Source organism: Crassostrea angulata, chromosome 4 (assembly GCF_025612915.1).
Source record: "Crassostrea angulata isolate pt1a10 chromosome 4, ASM2561291v2, whole genome shotgun sequence".
Classification (NCBI taxonomy): domain Eukaryota; kingdom Metazoa; phylum Mollusca; class Bivalvia; order Ostreida; family Ostreidae; genus Magallana; species Magallana angulata.
In genome coordinates, this window is record NC_069114.1 from 11,940,358 (window position 1) to 11,966,063 (window position 25,706).

The 25,706-nt window shown below is 30.7% G+C and overlaps 3 protein-coding genes across 4 annotated transcripts; all 3 read left to right on the forward strand.

Moving 5' to 3' along the window:
- Positions 1-1,994: 1,994 nt before the first annotated feature.
- Positions 1,995-4,221, forward strand: LOC128180687 (uncharacterized). The gene is made up of 4 exons (XM_052848819.1): positions 1,995-2,013; positions 2,223-2,440; positions 3,307-3,372; positions 3,726-4,221. The coding sequence occupies exons 1-4, from the start codon at positions 1,995-1,997 to the stop codon at positions 4,059-4,061; spliced, it is 639 nt and encodes a 212-aa protein (XP_052704779.1). The 3' UTR covers positions 4,062-4,221.
- Positions 4,222-7,301: 3,080 nt separating this feature from the next.
- LOC128180002 (uncharacterized) lies at positions 7,302-9,490 on the forward strand. The gene is made up of 4 exons (XM_052847733.1): positions 7,302-7,317; positions 7,996-8,213; positions 8,613-8,681; positions 9,161-9,490. Exons 1-4 carry the CDS (start codon positions 7,302-7,304, stop codon positions 9,488-9,490), a joined length of 633 nt encoding a protein of 210 aa, XP_052703693.1.
- A 7,865-nt stretch (positions 9,491-17,355) lies between these two features.
- LOC128181929 (uncharacterized) lies at positions 17,356-21,574 on the forward strand. Of its 2 annotated transcripts, none has more exons than XM_052850512.1 (4): positions 17,356-17,467; positions 19,672-20,111; positions 20,323-20,385; positions 20,546-21,574. In XM_052850512.1, the coding sequence occupies exons 2-4, from the start codon at positions 19,779-19,781 to the stop codon at positions 20,858-20,860; spliced, it is 711 nt and encodes a 236-aa protein (XP_052706472.1). In that variant the 5' UTR covers positions 17,356-17,467; positions 19,672-19,778; the 3' UTR covers positions 20,861-21,574. The 2 variants fall into 2 exon arrangements, with proteins under 2 accessions (XP_052706472.1, XP_052706471.1); XM_052850511.1 differs by lacking the exon at positions 17,356-17,467 and adding an exon at positions 19,358-19,450.
- The last annotated feature ends 4,132 nt before the right edge of the window (positions 21,575-25,706 follow it).

Genomic DNA, 25,706 nt, shown 5'->3' on the forward strand with positions numbered 1-25,706 from the left:
CATGCAGTCTTTCTACAAATTTCTGTTATTTTTTTCCTTTATTTTTTTTTCGTGTCGTCTTTTAACTTACTGTCAGAATTTTTTTCTGTTTTGAGGTAAAACAAATGTTCATTGTTTAACTATTAATAAGTTTAATTGCTTATTAGTGTGAAAAAATGGTATCATACTCATCTTAGAGTTCGAAAACATATCCTTTTAAAAATTGTTTTAACATTTCAGTAATCCACAGTAAACACATTTCTTTTTTGTATTCAGTAATACCTTGCCATTTAGTTATTGAACATTCCAGATACTTTCCCTTAATGGGCTTTTTATATGCTTATACATTTCTTTATCAGCCCACTTACGCGTTAAATGTTTGTTTCCTATCCCTTTCCTTTTTTTCCAAAACTTAAGAGTTAATTTTTGGAAACATCTTTTTCACTTCCAAAAAATGCAAAAACAAAACATGGTTTATCTTAATGTGCAATAAATTTCAAATCGAAGATTCTTTTAAGATAATTTTTTACAATTCTATCTCGCATGATAAAAGCAAAAACACATTTAAAACACTTATAAGTTCACAGTCATTATTTCTTTCCATTTTACCAAAGAGAGTAATTTTATATGAATCTATGACAATTAGCATACATTGAATACAATTTTTCATTGTTTTCGTAAAAAAAAAATTATATCAACATGCTAAAAAGTAAATATGAAAAATAGTGCTTTCAAAAGTTTGTTTAAATATGACATCAATATAAAAAATAATAAATTCCTTATTTTAATAAAAAGGCAAACATACGTTTGCGTTGCTTTCTACAAAGAGTTATTCGAGTCATTATTAATACGTGACAAGAAATTTTTTTCCTCGAAATTTGTTAATTTTTAACATACATTAATTGTTTCTTTTTCGCTTAAAATATATTTTGCGGTAATGACGGACTAGCAAATTGTTGATGATGTTAACTTTTTTTGGATTTCCGTCATATTTGATATTTTTTTTACTGCAAAGCTATGATAAAAATATCTTATTCTAAAGAAATGGTATGAAAATGTCACGCTATAGAAATATAATATGTGAACTTTTGTTTAGAGTATTTCGAAATGCGAATTTAGATTAAATTCAATAAATGTCATAAACCTTATGATCCTCTTTATAAAATGAGAAAGGCTAAATTACATGTAAATACAGAGCTTAAAATAACGTTTTGCAGGAAAAGAAAAACTAGAAATGTATATGGTAATAGATTTAATTAAACTATAGTGTCATAAATGTATTTTAACAAAATACTTGTGATTCAGGCTTTTATAAAACAAGTAGTTCATAGATATATGAACATGAGGAAGCTCCGTTTTTGATAAACCAAAATCAATGAACAAAGTCGATTAATGTATTCAGAATGTTACATTTATATTAAAAACGCATACAACCTGTCTCAAAGTAATTACTAAGACGGTCAATGTCGTGTTATATTTAGACATTTTAATGTTATAAACCTAATTACAAGGTTTTGAATTATAAGCATCGTTGTATTAACAAACGAACTCCGTTTAGAAACTACATGCACAAAACGCAACACATAACTCAGTCAGAGTAATATATTTAGATTTATTATATTATATATTAATGATACTGCAAATTATGTCTTCTAAAAAGAAAAGAGTATTCTATGCACTATACATAGTCTTTTTCAGGCTCTTTAGAAACACATGTCAATTTTTACTATGCTTATTTTTAGCAATTGAAAAAAAGAATATATATATTTATATTTTTCACCTGTTAAGGATAAAGTTATATTTAAATACCCGGAAGGTTTTTTTAACAATGAAAGGTAATATAAAGTGTAATGCGAATAAACACCGAAACCAAGGTAACACTGGTATATGGGAACATATACGTTCAATTTATTTTGTAATTTTTCACTTTTTAGTATATATATTTTTTTATTTCTTTTACTTTCGAACCTTTTTAGTATATAAGACAATGTTTATGGCAGTCTTTCAAAAGCAAAATGTTGGTCAGGACTATAAGTAAGTTCTGAAAGAAAGCAATATGTCATATATGACAAGGATTGTTTTTTAAATACCTATGATATTTGGTTAAATAGAATGTGAATTAGATAAAAACAAGCACGTCAAAAATATCTATAATCGACATTAAATCAAATTGCCGGAAAAAACTGTTAAAACTTGTATAACACACGTTAATTTTTTACAAACCAGAGGATACTCTTTTTCAGTTCTTGTGATAGGCGCTGGTTTTATTGGGGCCATACCCGTGCACCGTGACGAACTCGATCCACCCAGTTGTGCTGTTAACATATCGTTGTCTTGCGACTTCACTGCATGCCACGGATCACAGACTCAATGCCATAAAAAGTATATGGCGGAAAAGAAAGTTGTGCTTCAGCAGATCACGCGTTTAAGACAAAAAATTAAAGCCATCATGAAAAAACAGGTAGTGATCTGTGTAGCAAGAATTGAGGCTTTCTTTTTTCTCTCACATTCAACTCCAGTACGCTTTATTTGTTGATTAATGTGGATTTTTTAAGCATACAACTTCGAATCTGCTCTGCTGCTCTGACTGTCTGCTAAACGTTTGTAAAAGCTTCCAAATGTTCTTTCTGATAGGAATTTGCTTATTCAAAAGTAACGAGTTCGAGTCCACTGCAAATTCTCTTTACCCACCTTGATCTACAATATTACGAACTTAAACATATGGTACCAATATTTATTATGAAACGCCTACCATTAATGTTTGGATTCATTAACAGAGTAAATAATTTTAATCATTTTGAAATGATGAATTCTAAATAAAAAACCCTGCTTAAAAGTGAAAAAAATAATAGGGTCGAAAACTTCATGTCAGCTATGCTTATGTAATTTGACTACATTGGTACAAAAGTATATCTTTGTTTGTTAATTGCACAGAAAGTTTTTGAAAAGAGGGGAATAAGAGTTTTATATTTTTTCAAACAATCACAAAACATTGCTTTTTGTTGAAATTATATATATATAAAATCATTTTAGAGAATATAACTGGTATATTATTGATTATATACGAAATCTCTAAATATGAAAAAGACGATTCTATAGTTAAAGAAAATGCAACACTCGGTCTACTCAAGTGAATGTGGTTTATATTGGATGTACATATTGCACCCCATTACAAACAATCTGATATTTCATTCCTTTTGAAACGTACAACAAAACGAATAACGTTGAGATAAGAGGACAAATCACTTTTCCTTGCAATGGAATGTCTGCTTTATTTATGTTTACGTGCAAATGTTTGCTAATGTATTTCAATAATGTTCTTAACAGGGAAGAATACGCTATCAATCAACGCTCCGAAGTGACCTACCGAGACTGTTTCCTGAGTTGATTAAGGTAAATATTTTATACAGTTTATGTCGTTTGACATGTTAACGTGTCGAGTACTAAGAAGTACAAAGCATGCTGCTTACCAAATCAAATTCCTCAATAATGTCCAGTGTCTTAAAAGGCGTGAGAACAAGAGTTCTTACGACACATTACTGCACATGTCTGAAATAGTTTTCAACGTCTGACTGCCAATACCATATCGAAATTTAACGTTAGTGCAGAGTTGTTGTGGGAAAGTGTACAAAAGTTAATATTCAACACAATTGACTTTTATTTCATCTTTAAAAAATTTATTACTACTATATTTTAATTTTTGAACTGTACTAATTGTGTTACCTTTGAAGCGCATTTTTTTATAGGGCAAACGTTTGGAAAATGGCTTTAAACCAATTAAACGAGTGTTGGAGGCGGTGTACACTTATTCAGTCCAACTTTCAGAAAAAGAACATTCGAATCCCCTTAAGAATGGTTCTAAGAAGAGATTGCTACAAATACAAAGACTTGTGATGCATATTTTGTGTCGCGTATATAGGAATGAAGGTCTCAAACAAAAGAAGGAAATCGAGAGTATTTGCGTAAGCCCTGATGCTATATATATTCAGTCAACTTTTAGGGTGTTCGAAAATTTACTTTCTAAGATCGGTACCCATAAAATTAGAGGTAAACGGCGATGTAAACCACAAAAAAGTAACTGACAATTGCCTAATTCGGATGAAAGCTTTTTAAGTCCTTGAAGTACGGCCATTTCATATGAACAGTGTTCATGTTAATGATGTGTTCATATTTATTTTGAATGTGTTCGTCTCACTTTATTATCTCCCCTTTACAGTAATCCATTTTTCTTTCTTACTTATATATTTTTTGTACTTGTGATATGCATGCACATTGTAAATTTTGTACATTGATTATGAAATAATTTTGTTGTGTTATTTATTTGATACTTTTTTAATGTCAGATATTTATGTATCACCTTTTTTTATTTACCTTAATTTGTTTTGTTTACACTTCTAACATAAATTGAATTTCAAGAACGATCAGTTGTTATTTTTTTCTATGAAAATCAGTATCTGAAATTCTTTGAAGTTCTACACTTCATTTTTTGTGTAATCGACGAGTAAGAATATTTGGAATATTTTTCTAGTACTTGTTCAAAGGTTTCCAGGTAAAGGAAACTATTTTATGAATGCTGATTACAATGTGTTGGAGTTGTGTTCATTAATGTCTTACATCCTCAATGAAAGTTGTTTAAGTTGTTGGGAGTATCACTAGGCTTGCGAATAGTGGCATACCAAAACAATACTGGTAAACCGCATTGCTTTGTCCAACTTAAACATGAATGGAAATACCAATTACGGAAAAATAAAGTGTACGTGAATTCCCTTCATTGTTCAAATTAAAAAATCAGCATTCAACAAATTTTCAATCGGTTATAGGGGATGATTCTATGTACTATGTTATGGAATCCGCATTTTTTTTTACGTCGGATCAAAATGACTATCAATCATGCAGGCAAAAGCTGGAGAAAAGACTGTATAGCGCAATAAGTTTCATGAGACTGATAATTGTGGGGAAGTTACTATTTTATCCATTCTGCTGGCCATTGATTTCTATCAAATCGTCCTTGTTATTACACTGATGTTTAAACAGATCTATTGCTTTGCTTTATTAAAGGGTCAGTTTAATTCTTTTTTTATATATTAAATCAAGACTAAGCCACACTTTTCTCATATTGAATATCAACAAAGGCCATTCACCGATACGAATCTTTACGGTGTCATACCCCATCTGCTATAACTTGTATTATATGACAGCATAGAGTGTTCAGATCTTATAAAATAATTTATGTGGAAAACTTTAAAAATATCCTTGTTGTTGATAAAAAAAAATCCACATGAACTGTTTTACCATATTAGTTATTCGTTCAAATCGACATTATGACATCCCTTTGATATCATATTCTTCAAAAACACAATTTAATAATGTAACTCAATATACTTCAATGATTTCTTAATGTCAGCAGATAATTATTTTAAAAGATAGCTCGATGCATAAGAAGTATATACGTCAAATAGGCGAAAGATCGGCAAGATTTTAAGGAAAATAGGGTTTTCTACACTTTAATTTTGTAAATATGAAAAGTCGTAGGCGAATGTGAACATGGGATCTGCGGTTCACAAAACAAAGACCTCAACCACTGAGCTACATATATATGATGATATTCAATTAAATTGACCAATGTAAACGATTTTACAAAACATTTCAATCGCCACCTTGTGACGTTGTGTCATTAAAAGTATTAAACTTATTGTAGTGTGAGCTACCTTAAGTACCTCTTATGCTGTTTAAGCGAATCATTGTTTTGTTTGTGAATCCGCATTGACACATAAGAATAAGGTGTGGGAGTGTAGCTGAGCGATCGAAATAATACGTGCATAATGATATGCTGAATGATCACTTAGTACACACTATATTCTTTTTACAGACATATTCTTAATGATTTTTTCGACCTTTGGTATATCAAAGAATCATGACTTTAAGTTTTCAAAATGTATTATTTTACCCAAGAGTGCAATATGATTGTTAATTTAATTGAATTTAATTTTCGTTGAAGCTATCTTAAATTGTAAAAAAAAATCCAAAAAAAAACCGGTTTCTTTAGAGGTATTTGTCACTCATTATACGTGATACATGCAAAAAAACAGTTGTTCTGTGAATGCAGTTTGTGTACTTTACGTTACCTAGACTAGACTATATTCTTGCTTTATGTTTTTGATCACAAGGTTTAATTATTCAAAAGAATTATTAAATGGATACCTCTAAAGCAATTAAATTTATAAAAATACTTAGTAAATGTTATTACAAAAGTAATTGTCATATAACAAGCATGAAGGTTTTGTTATTAATATTTGAACCATGTCAATTTTAAATATATTTGGAATATTGAAGGTTTGACCCATGGCTAAAGTAGTTATAAACCACCAAAATGTATTAAAAGTTGTAACCTTCATTTTGTCAGTGTAATGTTCAAACTGTACTTCTTATAAGTTTTTTCCCATCTTTTGAATGTTCTACCTAGTTAAAGTATTCATTTAACGACCCCGAAGTATAATGATCTCTGGTTTTTTAACGTTATGACTGACTCAGCATGTTGAAGGACGAGATTATGATAAACACCTGTAAGAACTTTGCAAAGCAAAGAAATAAATCAGTTGGGTGTTAGTTTTGGAGATAATTTTTACTGTTTCTGGACTTCATCAAAGAGATCAGTTTTTCTTGACATACACCTCATGAGAAACGTCTTTAAAGCTCAGTTTCTTTTAAAACTATTTATAAAACTAAAACTGGAAAGTTATACGTGCCTCACTCAAAAATGTTTAATATGGCAGCACTGTAAGGCAAGTTGTTACAGATAATTATCAAAGGCGATTTTTTTATAAAACTAAATGCGTAATATATCTTCGTTTTTTTTTTAACTTCTCCTTGAACGTTAACATAATCTTGTCGGCTTGTTTAATATTTCTTAAGAGAAAATGAAACCATATTCGATAAAGATATCCATTTTATTGAGCAGTATTTACAAATCCACAGATGGAATATTCTATCACTTTTTGGTAATTTGGAACCAAAACCACCATTATCGTGACGAGAAACATTGCAGTGGCCTTAGTGGATAGTCCAATTCACAAAAGTACCATTCAAAGATATAAATATGTATGAAGACCATTACCTATAATCTATTATCTATAAGTCTTATATCATACAGAATTTGTATCGTATTTATATTTGGTTTCAATGTCAAGAAAAACCTCATTGGTTATATAGTTCTTGAGAAAATTTTCATTAATGGGTTTATATTTATTTGTTTATAGTTAACATATTATATACTTAGAAAGCTATTGACTTGAACTTGGATTGAGTTTGCTTATGTGAGCATCATGACAATCAAAAAAGGTAAAGAGATAACAATGGATATAAGTATGCACATTTACATTCTCTCTCAAATTAATTAGTGTCTTGGTTTAATTTTAAGTATCGTAAATATATTATAACGCAGATAAATACATCCCAATTCGTTAATGGCATAAGTAAGACAAGAAATGTTAGTTATATTTAGATTTAGATTTATAAACACTGCGTATTATCTAAAGAAAAATCAACACACCTTTTAGAAATTAAGAATAATGGTTAATTAGCAATATGATATTGTATTGTCAATTCTTGGTAACAAAAAGTCTGTTCGTGTTGTTTCTATTGAGAAAAAGATGCATTGCAAATATGATTGCATTTATGAATTGAGAGCTATAATTCATTAAAACATTGCGCTATTTTTTAAATAATAGTACATCAATGATACGCAATATATAGTGTTTATCGCTAACGTTGTAACATGCTATTTAGTCAGAAATAAAACTGATAGGAGCAGGGTATTTCTAAATAGGAAATTATGATAGTTTACTTATATAAGAAGACCTCGTAAGTTGTCAAACCTAGTAAGTTGTCAGAACTTGTGTCCAAACCATTTGTATATGTATCATATATATGTATACAATAAAATATGTTCAAATCATAAGAAAGTAACGTTTGTCAAGAAGTCCTCAAAATATCGCTTACAAACACTATTTCTATTAGAAATTACAGGGATAGCAGTCTTCATTGTGTGCAGTGTGCAAAGTGCCCCGACCACAGAAATAAATCCGGGATGCAAGGTTACAATAAACCAAGCTCATCAATACTACTCTAATCCCTGCGGGGGACTGTGTTTACACCTTACCCGTGACTCTGTGATGACGCAAGTTTCGAATATGGCGGGAAGGGCAAATAAGGAAATAGCCAGTTACCTAAGTCAAGTAAGAAAACAACCTCGATTATGTTTTTAATAAATTAATTGAAATGATTGATGGATGACAAATAATTTGAAAATACTTTTAAATCAATTATAAAACTTATCTTAATCATTATTTTTTATCAAATAGAATGAATAGATTGATTGATTGATGAATTGAATGATAATCTTATTGATTTACTACATTATAATATTGAAAACAATACTGAGCTTTATAGATAAATACTTGCTAATATACATCCTATCATAACGTACAATTAATACTATTAGTTTTAGCTATGTAGTTCATTATTTTGTCTCACTAGAAATGTCTATATTTGTACCCTACACATCTTCTTTTCAATTTCTTGTTACATTGAAAGTTTACATCTTTTTGTGAATTTGTTGTGTTTGTTTTTTGTAGAGTAGAACTTTCATTTTCCAACAAACGAGTCCAGAGCTTGACCATATGAATTTCCCATTATTTCAAAAGGTACGTTTATATAATATTATATGATCCCGACTTACAATTCAAAGGGGCTATGTACTCAAGTGATATGAATATAAGAATCGTACTTTTATTATGTAGATTTTTATTTTTCTCGAACACGATTCTTGCAAATTTGACTAAAAGATTTGGAACATTGGCCTAACATTTTTATGGTAATGAACTTATGCATTATTTAAAGTTTTACAGTGGGTTTTCTTTGGTAATCTTCAACGCCCTCACCATGTTTTGGAAGTAAAGGCCAAAATAAGAAATAAAAAGATCTATAGTGAAAGATTTACTGCACTTGAGTTTTAAAACATTTTCAAGATACATATATACAGAGGTAAAAGTATTGATTTAATTCTGAAATAAACAATATTGAGTACAAAGGTAAACTTTGTAAAATCTAGATCTAAAGTAAAATTTATTGACAATTTTTAATTTACAATGCTCATTTTTTTTCTCTTTTTCTTCTTTTTTAGATGGATACATATGAAGAAACATTAAAAAGAACATATGTGGATCTTGCAATATACTTCACATTCTGTATGCAAGTTAAACAGTTTGAGCAAGATTCAAATTTACAATTCTCTCCACCACACTTCATACATTACATTGATATGACATTGTTGCATATTATGAGAGACATTGCTGCCGGGTTGCAAGACGCACATTTTGTTGCTCAAATTCCAATTGTATCTCGACACTGTTTATCAACAGAATTATTGAGATATCAAACACAAAAGCAAATAATCATGAAGAATTTAAACTCATATTTCCAAAGTTTACGTTTATTCGGATTGTCCGCATAGTGTTTGAAATATTGTTTAGTTGATTGTGTAGATGCATGCAGCAGGTTTGTTCAAAAACAAAGAAAAACACATGTACATGTAAAACTCATATTTTAATGTATACATTTATTTTTTACATCCATGTTGTTGTTTTATTTTTTATCCTTTTAATAATTTTGTAAGCATTTATTTTACAGTCTTTTTACTATTTGTACTTTTTTATGTTCATTTGTCTTTAAATAAACTTCTCTTTTAATATGCATGTTTTTATTCATTCAAACAGTAATTATAGAAAACATAAGGTGATGTGTTGCAGTAGTAATAGAATTTGCAAGCCCCTGTTCAGTAGGCATCATGTTATCTATTTTACAAGTTTATATGCATTAGGTATCAAACTGATTTAAAGCAATTCTTAATAAAGTAGGTAATACTGTCCGAACAAAATAGAAGAACATGAACGAACACAGACACAATGATTAACATTAAATAACCGAATTCGAAAATTGAAAAGTAATTCAATTTCAAAAATTAAACAAAATGCCACAATGTCGTCTTTGTAAATAACAGGTAGCTTATACAAAAATTCATTAATTTTCAGAATGATTTTATAAAGATTGAATTTAATCTGATTGATATTTTCCGAAAAGCATTACTTAACAGTCATGAAAGATGTTTAACAAAACAAAACAAAGAACAACTTTACCTCAATGATGCTAGTGATCAATAGCACCGATTGTAATTACTGTTATCGCGGACTTTCCTTAAGTTCGTAATTTCTAAAACAGAAAAATGAGAAACGCAGTAGGTTACGCAACGATTTTAATTCTTGATGGAACTGTTTTACTTTACTAACTGTGAAAACAAAAAAAGACCTATTAAATGCCATTTATGTAACTGGATCAAATTTTATTAACGGTATGAAGAAATATGGAGTGTTGTGACATTTATATTTTCTTTAGAAGGTAAGACATAGTTACGTCAAATATCAGCTACAGGTATGTTATATTGACGTAATCTGAAAAAGTTTCCCCCCCCCCCCAATATATTTCAATTTCCATATAATTCTATATTTTAGAACATTTCATTTCCTGGTTTTTGACACGACCATTTTCTAGATCAAAACAATTTAATTTAATATCAATACATGCATATTTGTTTGCCTGCGTATATAAAGATGATACAGGATCAAACTCCGAAGGGAAAATTATAGCTCGTAATGTTTACCATATTTAGAATTTTTCAGCCGTTAAAGCATAATTTATTACCTTTTCTGTAAACACTAAATTTCTTTCTGGAAGACGCGCAAAAATTACCTTTGCGTTATTCCTCTCTTATCGAGAGCAGTCTAAGAATTAAGTATGCTAATTTTGTTTAGAAAAATTAGAATTTAAGACCGCCATATGGTGACTCGCTTCATTAATTGCAGGCACCGTATTCTTGTGTTGAATGACATTACTGAAAAGCAAATGCTGATCAAATAGTTCACTGGTTTCCACTATAGTTTGAGTTGAGAAAAAGAAGTAACAGCGTCTATCGTATTGGTCAAACATATGTATCGAATACAATATCGATGTATCGGATTCATCAATAAATAGATCGATACATCGACACATTGTTATAAAAAGTACTTGACAGACTATTGAATGAAGCAAATTTTAAAATGTTGAAAAAAACAATAGTTCGATAATCTTATAGAATGTAATGAATATAATATGATAACAAAATTTTCTTATGCATTCGGAAAGTTGATACATCATAATTATTTATGGCCAAACCTTATATAGCTACAGTTACAGTTGTGAAATAAAATATGTATACAAAGTCTGATTTCTTTAAAACTAATATATTTCATTCAATAGTAATTCGTAAAGCAAGACATGGATGCAAAAAGAACATTTCAAGAATAAAATGACCAGCCCCATGTCAATAACTTAATGCAAAGTCTAAAATTGACCTAGATGCATAAGGAGTTGTTATAACGTACAATCAATTTCAGACTAAAATTAAGACAAGGTCGGTGTACAAGCACTAAAATACATCATTCAAAATCAGTTTCATCTTGATAGTGATCATAAATACATTTACAACTCCTCAAACGTTTATGCTGTGTCACTTAGGGGGCTGTAATTGACGTTTGACATCTATAAACAGTTATAATGGTATTGTCTTCCGGATTGCCATGATAATGAAACATCCTTGCCATTAATAACTTCTCTACAGCTAAAAGTTGTAATTGTATAATTAGAAGCAGCACCTTTCAGAGTGACGTACGTTTGTCTGAACTACGTTTCATAACGGTTATTAATCAAAATCTTACTCAATTTATAGACTCTAGGGGAATTAGGGGAAACTATTGTAACTTCGTATCGAGAGACTGATTTCAAAATGACTTCTAATGTATATGCTTTGTGTATCAAAATCAAAGCAGCAATATTAGACAATATGTATTATGCTTTATCATTATATTTCAGGGTATTTTTAATTTGTTTATCATTTTTTTATGTTTCCTGAGGACAAATTACATATGCAGTAAAAATAAAGACAGTTGACTTGAATATAAGTAACATATCATTTTTTTTTTAATTTTAATGTTTCATTTGGTAATACTGTCCATGAAAACATGTTACCAATAATTTAATTTTTCATGATGGAATATTCAAACGGGGCTTATAGCTATAACATGAACCGTTATGCATAGTAAATAATCATTATAATGTCTATTGTCAAAGAAAACATTCGTTTTTATGTATGTGTAAATAGACATTTATTTTTCACTTTAGCATAACATTTTATTTATTTATTTATTTTCATTTTATTATTTTTTTTAACAAGTTATCATGTCCCAAGATGCATTTTGCCGCTGAGTAATACTTTTTTTATGCGCATTTCTAAGTTCGGGCATTCTTGTGTCATCGAGTGCATATTTGTATACCATGTCCGTTTATAAATTATATCAAGTCCATATGTATTTTGCAATCGTATTTATTAATTACATTATGCTACTTATATCATGGATTAACTTTCGTCGGAAATATCATCGCGAATTAAGCAATACATCAACTTTTAAAATGTTTATTCTTAAAATGCTCAAGGTGCCTTCCTGCATCATAAAAGTGGCCACTTTGAGTATATTTCCTTTCTTTCCGTTTCGACTTGCAGCCCATTTCCTCGTTGTATAACGGATAACTCCTTAAATCCCTGGGTCCTTGAAGGGGCGGAAAACAATCGTAGCATTTTAACATATTTACTTGAAAGATAATTCACTTCAATACGGTCGGCTGTATTTCAATTTACCTTTACCTGGAGGGGATGACAGTCTTAAGTACACTACCTGATAAAATGACAGATATACACGTGCAAGTCTATTACATCGACGTATACAAGTGGTTCATGACCTCTATAAGCATACATGAATATTAATGAATCGACTCACGATGGGATGCATACCTCTTGACTGACAGATATTTGACCTTCGATGAACAGCTTTTTAGTTAACATGCAGTTTCTTACTCTTTCGATAAATTATTTGATTGATTAATCACAGTGATTGATAATCAATGTCGTTGATAAACTGATGACAAATAAATAAAACGAAGCCGATAACTAATATAGATAGTGAATTAAAGGTTATTTTGAATAAATAATCTTAAAGTAACAATTTTATTCATCAAACACATTGGCGGAATAAACTGTTTAATACAAACTTGAATAGAAATAATAGATAAACATCACATCAAAAGCATCACACTATATACAGCTAATGTTCCAAATATTATAAATAAATGTATTGTACCCAAAACCGCAAATCACAAATCGTCCTTGACTGATAATTAGCATCGACAAAAATCATTAACTAATGCAATTTGAATCAATGAATTTTTATTACTTTCCATGAATTCTTTGATTTGATTGGAAAACCGTTAGAATTCAAAGGTTAAGCGGCACTTTCTCGATCCAAATTTTTTATTTAGTGGTAGGTGTTCTTCTTTTTTTGGCAGACGACACTTAAATTGAAAAAAGGTGCTCTAGAAAACTATTCCGACATTGTTTGTATCCCTGCAGGTGGATTGACCGTGACAACGTAATTTTCGAAGTGGAAACGCTTAACTTCCGCAAAAAGGGATTTCTGTGTAAAACCCGGCGACACGGTATAAATTCTCAGTTCACGCCGATATCGTCAAAGATTGTACAGCTACGGTCACAATGGAATCTGTTCAAGTTATCTGTAAGCAAAAGGGCCTTTATCAAAATTGTTAAGGCTCATCGCTAATTAAAAGAGATATACAACTCTATTTTGATATGTCATCTTTTATGCTTACATGAAGATTGATTTTATTTGAAATATATGGACCTGGATTTACAGGAATATTTCATTACAAATTTGTTTTTACGGTCTTTTTAATCTTTATATCTCTTTTTATTTTAGTTCGTCATTTTTTTATTAAAATAAAGATTCTTAATTCTTTTTAAAAAGCTGCTCATAGGTTAATCTAACGATGACTATTTCCTCATCTTCGTCTTTATTTTTCTTTTGCAGTTTACTTTGCCATCTTCTTGCTGCATAGCGCTCCACAGATCTACTCAGCAGCCATACCAACATCATGTATCAACCCATCTGCCCTGAGCATTCTACAAAATCCATGCGATGACCACGTTGACAAGGTGAAACCAGCTGCGGAAAACAGAACTCTTCAACTCATTGGCAAGCACGCTGGAGATTTGAGAGTTCATATCAAAAGCGTACTGGATGTTGTGGTAGGTATTTCATGTTCACTATCCACCTCCACAGTTATAAAATCAGTAATTTACTTCTTGTGTTTTAAAAAGACATGATTGGTGGTTTGCAAATTTTCTTTCGATCAGAATTTCCCCTTTAACATAGAAGTTTTAAATCTAGAAGTATATCATCTTATGAAAAACAAAAAAGCATGCACTTTTTGTTACACAGGAAGCTCAATCAGAAAATGTTTCATACCCAATGCATCATATGATCAACATGTTTTTCCTCAATGAAAGAAACACCACCTTAATTTCTCATATCGTTTATTTGTGGTTAAGGAAAAAAAAATTGCAAATTATGAGTAATCAAAGAAATTATTGTTCTTATGTTACGGACTACACACGTTTACGAAGCAGAAACTACTCTCAATAAACATATTCATTGTGTGTAACGTATTTTTTACGACCATTAGATTGCATTCTTCATTTTATTTTTATATATATTCCTCTAGAAAAAGGAACGCTACCATTCTCCAAATCCAAGCGTAGACATCCTCTTACCTAAGCCAGTCCAGGTAACATTGTTATTATTTACTTCCGTCATCGCGGATTGACGTCTGTTTATTTTCTAATTATTGATGTTGTGTTCTTCATTAACGTCTTTTTTCTGTACAGGATGTGTCCATCTCAAGAAATACCACGCAAATCAAGCATACCATGGAGTCCATGTTTCTGTATGTGGAGCAGTTGATTCTTAAAGAACAACAGCGCCAGCTACAAAACGAAATCCCGGACAAACTCTGCATCATCAACAGAGCTATCATCAAGATACTATGTAACCTGTACAGAATGGGAGAAACAAATCAAATCGAGCTCCAGGAAAGATCGAAGGCTATCAAATCGTCCGTAAAGGTCCCCACTCCTAACTACCACTACACTTTTAAGGAGCTATTTGAAAGATTCCATGGATTTTTGTGTGCTATCATGAAACACAATGGTGGAGAAACAACATCCGTTTGTTGAAAAGGAATTCTTGTGAAGTGTTTGAGTATATTTCGTTTTTCGTATTCTTCTTTTATTTGAGGAAAAACACAAAAAAACCCAGATGAATAAATTGCAGCAAAAATGTAGTTTAAGTGAAATCAGTAAGTACAATTTTTATCTATTATATTCAGAACTTGTTTAAAACGAAAATAAGACTTGTAGAACGATCAGTAGAGTCTAAATTTTGTTTTGCGTTTCCTCATTGAAAAAAGGAGAATCCTTCTCAGGGAAATGTAGAATTGATCTCAAGTTAGTCCCATTTTCTGTGTGAAACCAAAGAATATTTATTTATAAGCCATGTAGATATATAGAAAACATTTTTAATGATAATGCCTTTTTTCTTACGCTAAACAGCTTCTTGCAATCCCTGCTGTCTTAAAATAAAATGAAATAATAACTCCGTTATACATAAGTTTATGTCTCAGAGTCAATCCTCTTTTGGTAAGCTGTTTCACCTATTTGTAACTTACACGGTAAAGAGAGCAAGCTTAGCATATGAATGGAATAAATGTTTTATTAATTGTTTGAATGATAACAAGATCGTCTGAATGACATTTTATGCTACTCTAGTATTTTGTCGGCCATTGAAATATACACGTACATGTTTTTTCTAAGATTTCGTAGAAAATTTTGTGATAAAATTTCTGTAACAAATGTGCTTATATTGCCTTTTCAATCTTATTTAATTTCAGTGTCTCTGTGTACATGTGTTTTTTTAATTTATTGATAGTTGTGTTCATCAGACTGTTTGATCATCATAATATTTTATTCTTCGATACTCAACTTTTTTGTAACAAAGTTTCTCTGTATCGTCAGATCGTGTTGACTGTATTTATCGTACACTTACGTGCCTTTTTTCTTCTTCATACATGTAATTTCAAAAATTTAAATGTTTTATTTCCAAAAAAAAAAATCTCACAAATATCCCTTTGATGAAACTCAGATGACTTTGATGACTACTACAGACATTATATTAATTTTCTTGATTTTATACTCTACATCATCATTATATTTGAAATGTCTCATTTTATTGTATTGAAATTTTGTATGTTTTAGATATATGTATTATGTTTGTACTGATCTCTTAATGTTGCATTATAATTTATTTCTGATGTCTTTTGTATTTGATATTATTTATTTAATTTAATAAAATAAGCTTTATTACGCTCAATTCATAATCGTGTGGCTTCCTTTGTTTGTATCAAATACTTGTTTCTATCACTGTGATGGGAGCACCATATTTTACAGTATCTATCATTACAATTCCTTTTTTTGTGCTTTGAAAATTAAATCAATTCTCCGTATGGAAAATAACTCGTTCACGAGAAATGCACGTGTATAATCTATTCTGGATATCGTCTTTGAAAAAGAAAATCAACTTTATGATATAAATTTATATGTAAATATATGCAAAATATGAAACTATTTTCTCAGTATCTGGTAACAAATTTGAAAAAATAAAAAAGGAACACTAATGACAAATATGATTCTAAATATATGTTAATATATGATTTATTCGCAAATATAATGAACATATCATAGGATATTACAAATATTCCTAGAAAATGTAAAATCCTAAATGTTTTACGTTGATTAAGATGTATCTTGCGAGTAAACTTGAAAATGTGAAACAAGAACAAATCGGAAATCCAACAGACTATTATAATAGATGAATAAACTTATTGACTAGAAACGTCAGTATTTCTTATTTCTCTCATATATATTTATTTGCTATTAAAAAAACATTGATAACACATAAAGAAATAAAAAAGAAAAAATAATTTAATTTCAAAATAAATTGTAAACACATTCCAGTGATTGATATTACTCGTATAACAAAAAAAGTTGTATGTTGAATTAGTTTACTCCAATAAAACAATACATGTAATCATTCTGATTTAAAATATATAATGCAAAAAGTAAAGACCTAATAATTCTAAAAGCAACAGAATAAAATTGCTACACAATTTATGTTTCTTTTTTCAAGATTATAAACTTAAGCGTATATTATTTATCATTTTGCCTTCCATTTCATGACAGCCATTCAAACTTTGACATTTCTTCAAATTATAGTAAGATAAGATTATGAGTCGGACTCTACCATGCGATAACGACATGCTTATAGATATGAACCCTATAGTTGGAGGGCATACGAGGATGAGGTTGAAAGAGACGATTCTAGTACACGTAGATGACTGGGAATTCCATACAGATGAGACAATGTTATAAAAAAGGGTAAGTATTTTCCTAATTGGAGGCTTTCAGTTATATCTTTTTTCTTGGGCTACCAAGTTACATACATGCTATTATCAAAAGAACAAAATGTTCATTCTGTGAAACAAATAATATCTTCCAGTTGCTAGAAATAAAATTTGACAATCATTTGTTAAATAACTATTATTTTGTTTGTTTTTTAGGCGAGGGGTGGGGGTGGCTCTGGTTTTGCTTGCTTCTTTCAGTCTGAAGGAAGAGATGAGTTTTTTATGCTTCTTTTGATGTATCCATAGAATCCTTAAATTAGAGAGGTAATTAACTGCTCAATCTGTGCAACACTCTTCTGCATCGTGTAGTAAATCATGTTTGCCTTGCAATTATACATATCTAACATTCTAGGATGAACCTTTTTAAAAGTGCTTTCGAAAAAGACATGTAAACAATAAGCACCATCGAGAAAATGCGTTATTATAAAACAACTCTCTAGCAAATATCCTTTAAGCTTTAAGAAATATTATGATATCGATAAACTCACATATACTTTATAATATTTACATACATATCAGTGATAACGATGAGATGACGTCACTCCGTCGTTGTGATTGGATGATTGACTGGTTTGGTCTATAGTATAATGCAAGCGCAAACTGCAACCAAAGGTTTACCCCTTTCTATAAGGATGGATCGTAACTGCTGATTGACTGCATCTGCAGATAGATACTCAAACGCTCATATTTTCCCCAAATGTAATATCATTATGGGTTTTAGAAATTTTAAACATAGACATATATAATTAAACATGGCGAGCATCATTTCATTAGAAGTTAGTAAAGGTGTTACACAAGTAAAACAGGAGCTATAAATTGCATTGCTAAATCTGAAGGATACAGTACAAACCTCATATATTCAAAATTAGAAATAATGCGTAAGTATCATATTGTTTTATTTTGCATCATCTATGAAAAACGTTTGCCAAACTGTAGAACTATTATAATAGTGAGATAATCTTAAAGTAAATTAAGTGATCATTTTTGGCGAAGCGTTTCTAATCTCTCTTCGTATTGTTCTTAAAGTTAAGTTCAAATACAATTTTGTTTTAATTTCATCTATTATATAGAATAAGCTGAAGTTGTTTATCTCTCTCTCTCTCTCTCTTTCTCTCTCTCTTTCTCTCTCTCTCTCTCTCTTCTTCCTCTCAGTAGTTGATTTAGATAACTCTTCAATGCAATTCCTGGTATTAACCTTATATCGTGATTCAATTAATTCAAATACTGTCTTGTTATGGATTTTTTTTAAATATTTCAAACCCATTGCAAAGTTACCAAAATGGTGCGCAATGCAATTGAATCGCAATGTCTTATTATGATTGAAGAATGCAATATTTGGATGCGAAACTATTTGATTTGATACGTGTTTTGTTTCTACTTATATTGCAAATTATATTAGCCAACATTTGCACGTTTGGTCAAATTTCTATTATATTTTTTGAGTTTGTGTCACAGAGTAGACATTATCGCCCCCTCTTTAGGAAAATCTCTGCGAATTGGGTATTCTTCTTTTGTTTGTTTATTGTTGAAACTGAAGTACTTATAGTACTTCATGCATTGTTTAATATAGATTTGCTACTGTTCATATAAGTGATAATGTCAACATACGAGATAACCTAACGATAAAATTGTAACGGTGTAATTGATTGGTTAAACAACAATCGACCATCGGGTAACCGTAACCAGAGGGTAACCCTTGGTCTAAATTACTAAAAATAGACCCTTGGTTTCAGCAGCCGGTAAATGTAACAAGGTCAATGAAATACTAAATTTATACCAGGGGTTTTTCATTCATTCATATAATTAAACATCTTTGGTTGTTGTAAAGCATTCATTCCTAGTTTTTCTCTGTGGCTAGAACTTGTCAATTACAACGTCAGAGTACAATCTATCCACAAAATTTTATTTAAACTTACAGATAGTGTAAAGAAAACCCACAAACGAGTTTTAAAGATGTGTAAGTTTTATTGGATTTGTTTTCTATGTTAACAAATCATTTTTTGTGATGCATAATCGTTTATCAAGTAACTATAGCCTTATATTCCGTGTAAATACGTGCATTTTTATGTCATATTCACAAAAGTTTTGTTTAAATTATGATCTTAAATTTAATATACAAAACACAATAATATATTTCCTAAGGTTATTTGGTTCTTATTCACCTTTTTGGTTTTACAGGTCTTTTTATCATTTTTATAACACTTTGCGCCCATGCGCAGTCGTCTCCTTTACCTCGAAGTGATCAACATCAAAAAGTCACCAATCTTGCTGTCGTAGAGGACGCCATGTCTAACAGTACCACCCCCAACCCTCTGAATGCAACAATTCAGTCTTTGGACGTCGAAAATACAACTATAGTCCATGAGGAGGGGAATGCTGGGAATTTGACAACGGATCCGTGGAAGGATCTAGAAACTACAGAAACAGATGATGACGTCAACTGGTCCCAAGAACCCACCGATGGCATGAAGCATTCGGACGCTGAGTGTGTGTCCCAGAGGACAAGGAGCTACCTGGCCTCTCCTTGTGGGGTGCGGGAGCCACCCAGACGAAGTGTTTGTAACATCAACAATATATTTCACGTGAAACAGGGCGCTAAGATGCTGCTTCAAACGCTTGTAAGTGTTTTTTTTCTGAAATGCAAGCAAAGTGAAAGTGTATATTTTATATTATGAAAGAATTTCTAAAGTATCTTTGAATAAGATTTCCGAACGCTGAATGATAATATAAGGATATATTGATAATGATAATACATGTATAATAAGTAATAAAGTACACAGCTTATTTATACATAGAAAAAATATTTAAGAGTTATTAATGTTTTGACAGACTAATTTTACTTTCGATGGCGACAGCGGTATTCCGGATATAAAGTTGGACAGGCTGAGCAAAGTAAGAAGTCGTTATAATTTATTTCAAAGAGTCAAAATTTGTGATTTTGCAATTAATCAAATACCCTATTACAGTAACTTCTGTTAACATTGAAAAAAAAGGTAAAGACTACAAGAAAAATAAAATCATATACATTAAGGCTGAACATTTATTTTCACAGACAACACCTCTAGACGCCCAACTCAAGGAATTGGAGAACTCACTTCAAACCTACTTTCTCTATCTGTCTGATGCTAGCTCCATCTACTCGGCGAAGTTCTCTCAACTCAAATCTCTACAATTTGACTTCATCAGACATAACCTGCTCTCTGTGTTATGTGACCTTGACAACGGTATGCCCATAGTACCGCCATCTCTAACCACATGTTTGTCACGTGATTCGACAACTTTTCTCTCACAAACTATCTACATTCTGCAATGCCTGCACACAGATGCCACTGTTGCGATGACTTGGAATCGCTGTCATACAAATTAGACATTACTATTTCCATTTAGTTTATTTTTTATGGGTTTTTTTTAAAGATTTTTGCATGGGTTTTTTTCTATGTTTTTTAAAGTATCCTCATCTTACTTATTTGTTTTCAAGAACAACATGATTTGATTTTTGGTAATGATTTTGTCCTTTCTGTTCTTCTAAACTGTTCTTCTAGTTTTACAACTAGATATAAAATTGTTTTTAATACTCTCTAAAATATCAACTTTAAATATCTCTGCATTTGTGATTTTAAAATTGTGTGTTCTCTGATCTCGAGTCATATTGTACTCAATCGGTATGGCAGATCTATAGAATTTGAATTAGTTTGCGTTTTGGTTTCTTGTAGGTAGAAAAAAATGTTTCAGACACTGCAATTCACTCAACTCGTTTTATGATTTGTCAGTATTATCCATGGAATGAAAACATTTATTTTTTATGTTACATGCTAAGCATGATTGATGATTCTCATCCAAACACTTCTTGGCAGCTAAACCAAACCATTTTGGAAAGTTTGGAATATATTTTTATGTATGTTTATATTGCTTGCTTTTCTGTTTGTATTTATTATGCAGTGAATTTATATTCTTTTAATGACTTAACCCAGTCTTGTTTGTTGAAAAACATAATTTTCTAATTTTTGACTACAATTAATTTCATGAATTTTTTAGCAATATGCCGTGTTGAATATTGTAATTACAGAATAAACCACAAGAAAACGGCATCTTTGTTCATTTTTTAACACCTTTGTCAACAAAATGGTTCAAGATTCATCGTTTTCTGTAAATATCTTTCTTTTACAGACACTCAGTTTAGCAGGAAAGTGATATAATATCAATATAAAACCATTTTAAAAAAATTTAAGTGCAATAACATGAATTATCATCTTATGAAAAACTTTTAATACCTGTGCAAGTCTTTATCTTTTTCCCCTTGGTTTCATTTGTGTAAAATCTATTTATTATGAAATTATTGAATATCTATCTCGGATGTGGTCTTTAGCAAAAATGCTGATACCTGTTAATCAAAATATGTTAATATTTCATATTTAAGCATTTTCAATAATTCAATAATGCTACAAAGAAAATCATCTATTATTGAAAAACATGTCAGTAGATTTTATCTTGAAGATTTTAACCAGTTTAAAGTGTAAGTATTTCTCGGCTGGGGCACTTTAATTTGCAACTCGTCAATAAAATTCATAAAATGTAAAAGTTAAAGAATAAAAATAGTTCCCTTTTATGTTAAACGAGAGCTTCAAGCTTAGCGTTTTTCAAACCGTCACGCTTTTTAATTCTTCAAGGACTTTTACATTCGCAATGTTAATTTGCAGTTTATGTACTTTATTAATCACTATTTAAAATGTTCTATACCAATAAAAACGTCTAAAAGATGACAGATATATGCTCTGAATTACACCTAGCTAGCGAATTATATCATTTTACTAATATATTAACATTTCTTTCTTACCATTTTAATTGAACGCTAAAAAGTTTCATTTTGACAGTGTAAGGGATGTTTTTTCCCCAAAAGAGCGGTGATCTTTCCTATTTAAAGGCATTCTGGCATTTAATTATTTCCACATTTAACGGCCAAGTGTACATTGAAATTTTGCAGCCATAGTTTTTCGTCTTTACAACATTTTTTGTTATAAATCAAAGAATATAACTTAAATAAGCAACGGTTTTATGTTATTTTGAAATGTTTTGCTTGGTTCAAAAGGGTTTACAAATCATAAAAAAATCTTTCACGGTCGAAATGGCAACAGGTCTCTTCCGATCTTGGATAAAATTGGGATTAACTTCTTTAAATTATTCGTTTTGAAATGACCCAGCGTGACCTTTCCAATAGACGGCGTTTTGGTAAATAAATTATTCGACCAATCAAAAGCCATTAACGATGCGGTTAGCGATTTTTATCTGCGAGACTTGACTAAATAACATAGAGAAGTCACTCTGGTCTTCATTAAGTAGGGGGAAACAAGAGCAGAACAAAACGGCCATAATGCGCAATTTATAGCATTACTTAAAAACACAGGCATAAAAGGTCACTTCAAAATAATTTTTAAATATTCCTTCCGCGATGAATATGGTTCATATACATTCCTTTTCTGATTATTTTCCTCTTTTCCTTCGGAATTAAAACAAGTGGCTTTGTGTTGTCGCTCAAACACTTACTGAGCTGTGATAATTTTGAATGTAAACTTTGAGAAGCTTTTTTATGACCCGGATAAATCCATAAAACTTTTTTTTTCAAGGAAGACAGGGGTCGCGATAATTGTGTAACACAAAAGTGTATCCTTGGCTGTCTGTTTGGCATTCTTGAATTATGTTTATTATGTGTAACTAGTTTTCCGCAATCCTTTATTTGCAAAAAGGTCAGCTAGTTTTTTTTTCCAAGTCTTATATTATTTGGAATAAACTATAATACACAGTGCATGGGCCCCAATGGCAAATACAGATAATTAAGGACAGATGATGATGATAATAATGATGATGATGACGACGATGATGATGATGATGATGAATATCATATTTCTATCAATTACAGTGTATACCTTTCAGAGGTTTCAAGGGGAACATCAATCTAACGGAAAATGTCAAAATCACCGTATACATAATTATCAATTTTGTGATCTTGACAATCAATCAAGTAGAATTCATTTTAACATATTATAAGATGTTAATCATTTCCTTTCTAATTACACTTTCGATCAGAATCATTAATTTGATTTATAGACGGTGGCCCTGCAAATTGATCCCATCTTCCATTAAAGTTCTCACTTAAACACTTTTGCAGTATTAATCAAATTAAGCTATCATATCCCTTTTGAATTAGAAATATTTGTTTAAATACTGGATGAAGTGTAAATACAAATATTTTCCACCGGAATTTGACAGATTTTTTTAGGATAGGAAGGAGGGCTTAAAGGGCTTTTTCGGTAACTTTACAATGTGCATTTATAAAATTTTAATATGTCTGGTCGGGGAGGGGGGCTGACCCCCACCCCCTTATCTCTAGATTCACACATGTAGATTTAGTTATTTGGGATTCTTTTGTGGACGCTTTTACGCTATTTCGATCAGCTACATAAAAGTACGCGTTTTCTATGATTAAGCCAGCATGTTCTACAAAGAGATTGATGAGCAGACCTATTCTCGGAGGCTTTTTGGTGACATTAACTAAGAGGTAAGTACGCCAAGTAATCAACATGTGTATGTTAAGTACGAAAATTAACTGAGTAAAGTGCTAGAAATACTAGTATATTGACTAAATACATTTTGAGAAATTGAAATAACGTGTCTTAAAATGGGTAAAACCGTTTTAAAAAAAATTCATAGAATTAATGTGACTTTAGTTTAAACAGCATGTATATGTAGATAATTAAATAAACGTATAATACAGCCGGAATGTACCGGTATTTCCGGTTTTGCAGAAATATTTAGAGTCGAAAATATTTTGAAGTAAAATTTGAGATTAAGATCAGACGAGCAACAATTAGTTCGAGCTGCAAAATCAACGGCAAAAATCTTCGGTTTCCGGATTTTTTATCCAAAGAATGAACCAGAAAGTCTTAGCGCATATAAGTGACTTCTTAAAAATAACTTTCCACCAAACAATTCCAAGTATTTAATGTATCCGACAAACTGGAAAACTTTCATGTTTACATGTATCCAGCAAGATACCTCGTACATAAAGCATATATCATTACTAATTTATTTTGAGTTTACGCATAAAAAAAGTTTAAATAACATTTTCCTTTCAGCTTGTTGTTAAAGTTAACATAATATTTCTGACATTTCTATTAACTCTACCTGTGCTGGAAAATCAACAAAACATTATTTATAAAACCAAGGACGCGTAACTCTATCTTTCATTCTGCAAACATTATACATCGCAGAGTTATCTTCCATGTAGGTATAAAACAAGTGTCGCAGTAGTTCCTGAATTAAAAAAAACGTTAACCCTGAAGAATTGTTATTAAAAAAATTCATGTAGTATTTTCAGAGCAGAATTTCGTACAAATTTTTTTTCGACATTTTGACAGCGATACGAGTTCCAACAGCAACATTCAGGAGAGCTTCGCGTGAATTTGTTTTAAACCTGGAGCTCGTAACATAAAGCATGATATGCTAAGATTGTTTTACGAAATATAGATGTTAATGTAAAATATTGAACTAGATAACAAATCATAGCAAGTACGAGTAAATTTCCTTACTCAGTGTAACCCTATAAGTTTTTAATTTAGACGGTGTTGACGGTGCTTGAAAACACAAAAAAATCTTTTTTTTTTAAATGATAACACTCCATGCATATCTTGAAATTTTAAACTTATTATATTGACACAGTAAAGTTACCGAAAATATGCCTCAGACCCCCCACCCACCACCCCTTTTGGCAATCATAATTTCTTTCGGAACAGCCCCCACCCCCCCCCCACCCCCCGCGGGAGAAAAAATTCTGAATTCACGCATGTATAAAATACATGTACAATAAATATAATGGATGCTGTGGACAAAAAAGTCTACACAGATGGGTGTTTTACATAGTAAGACATCACCACAAATTTTATTATCTCCAAACGATTTTTTTTCAGCTTCCTTCATTAAACTTTTTTATAATCAGTTTAACACTGCAGTTAATTTTTCGACTGGATTTGGTTTTTTTAATATTATTACAAATAATTCAATCGTTAAAAGCATTTTAAAACGATAAAGAGAGTGCACGAATACATAACTGAAATACAATAAATTACCAGTGGTACCGGAGTTTCACATTGTTTTCATTACGTTTATGTAAACGTGTTAGAGTTGTCTTCCCTGCAAACTAAATGATAAATTATCAATGC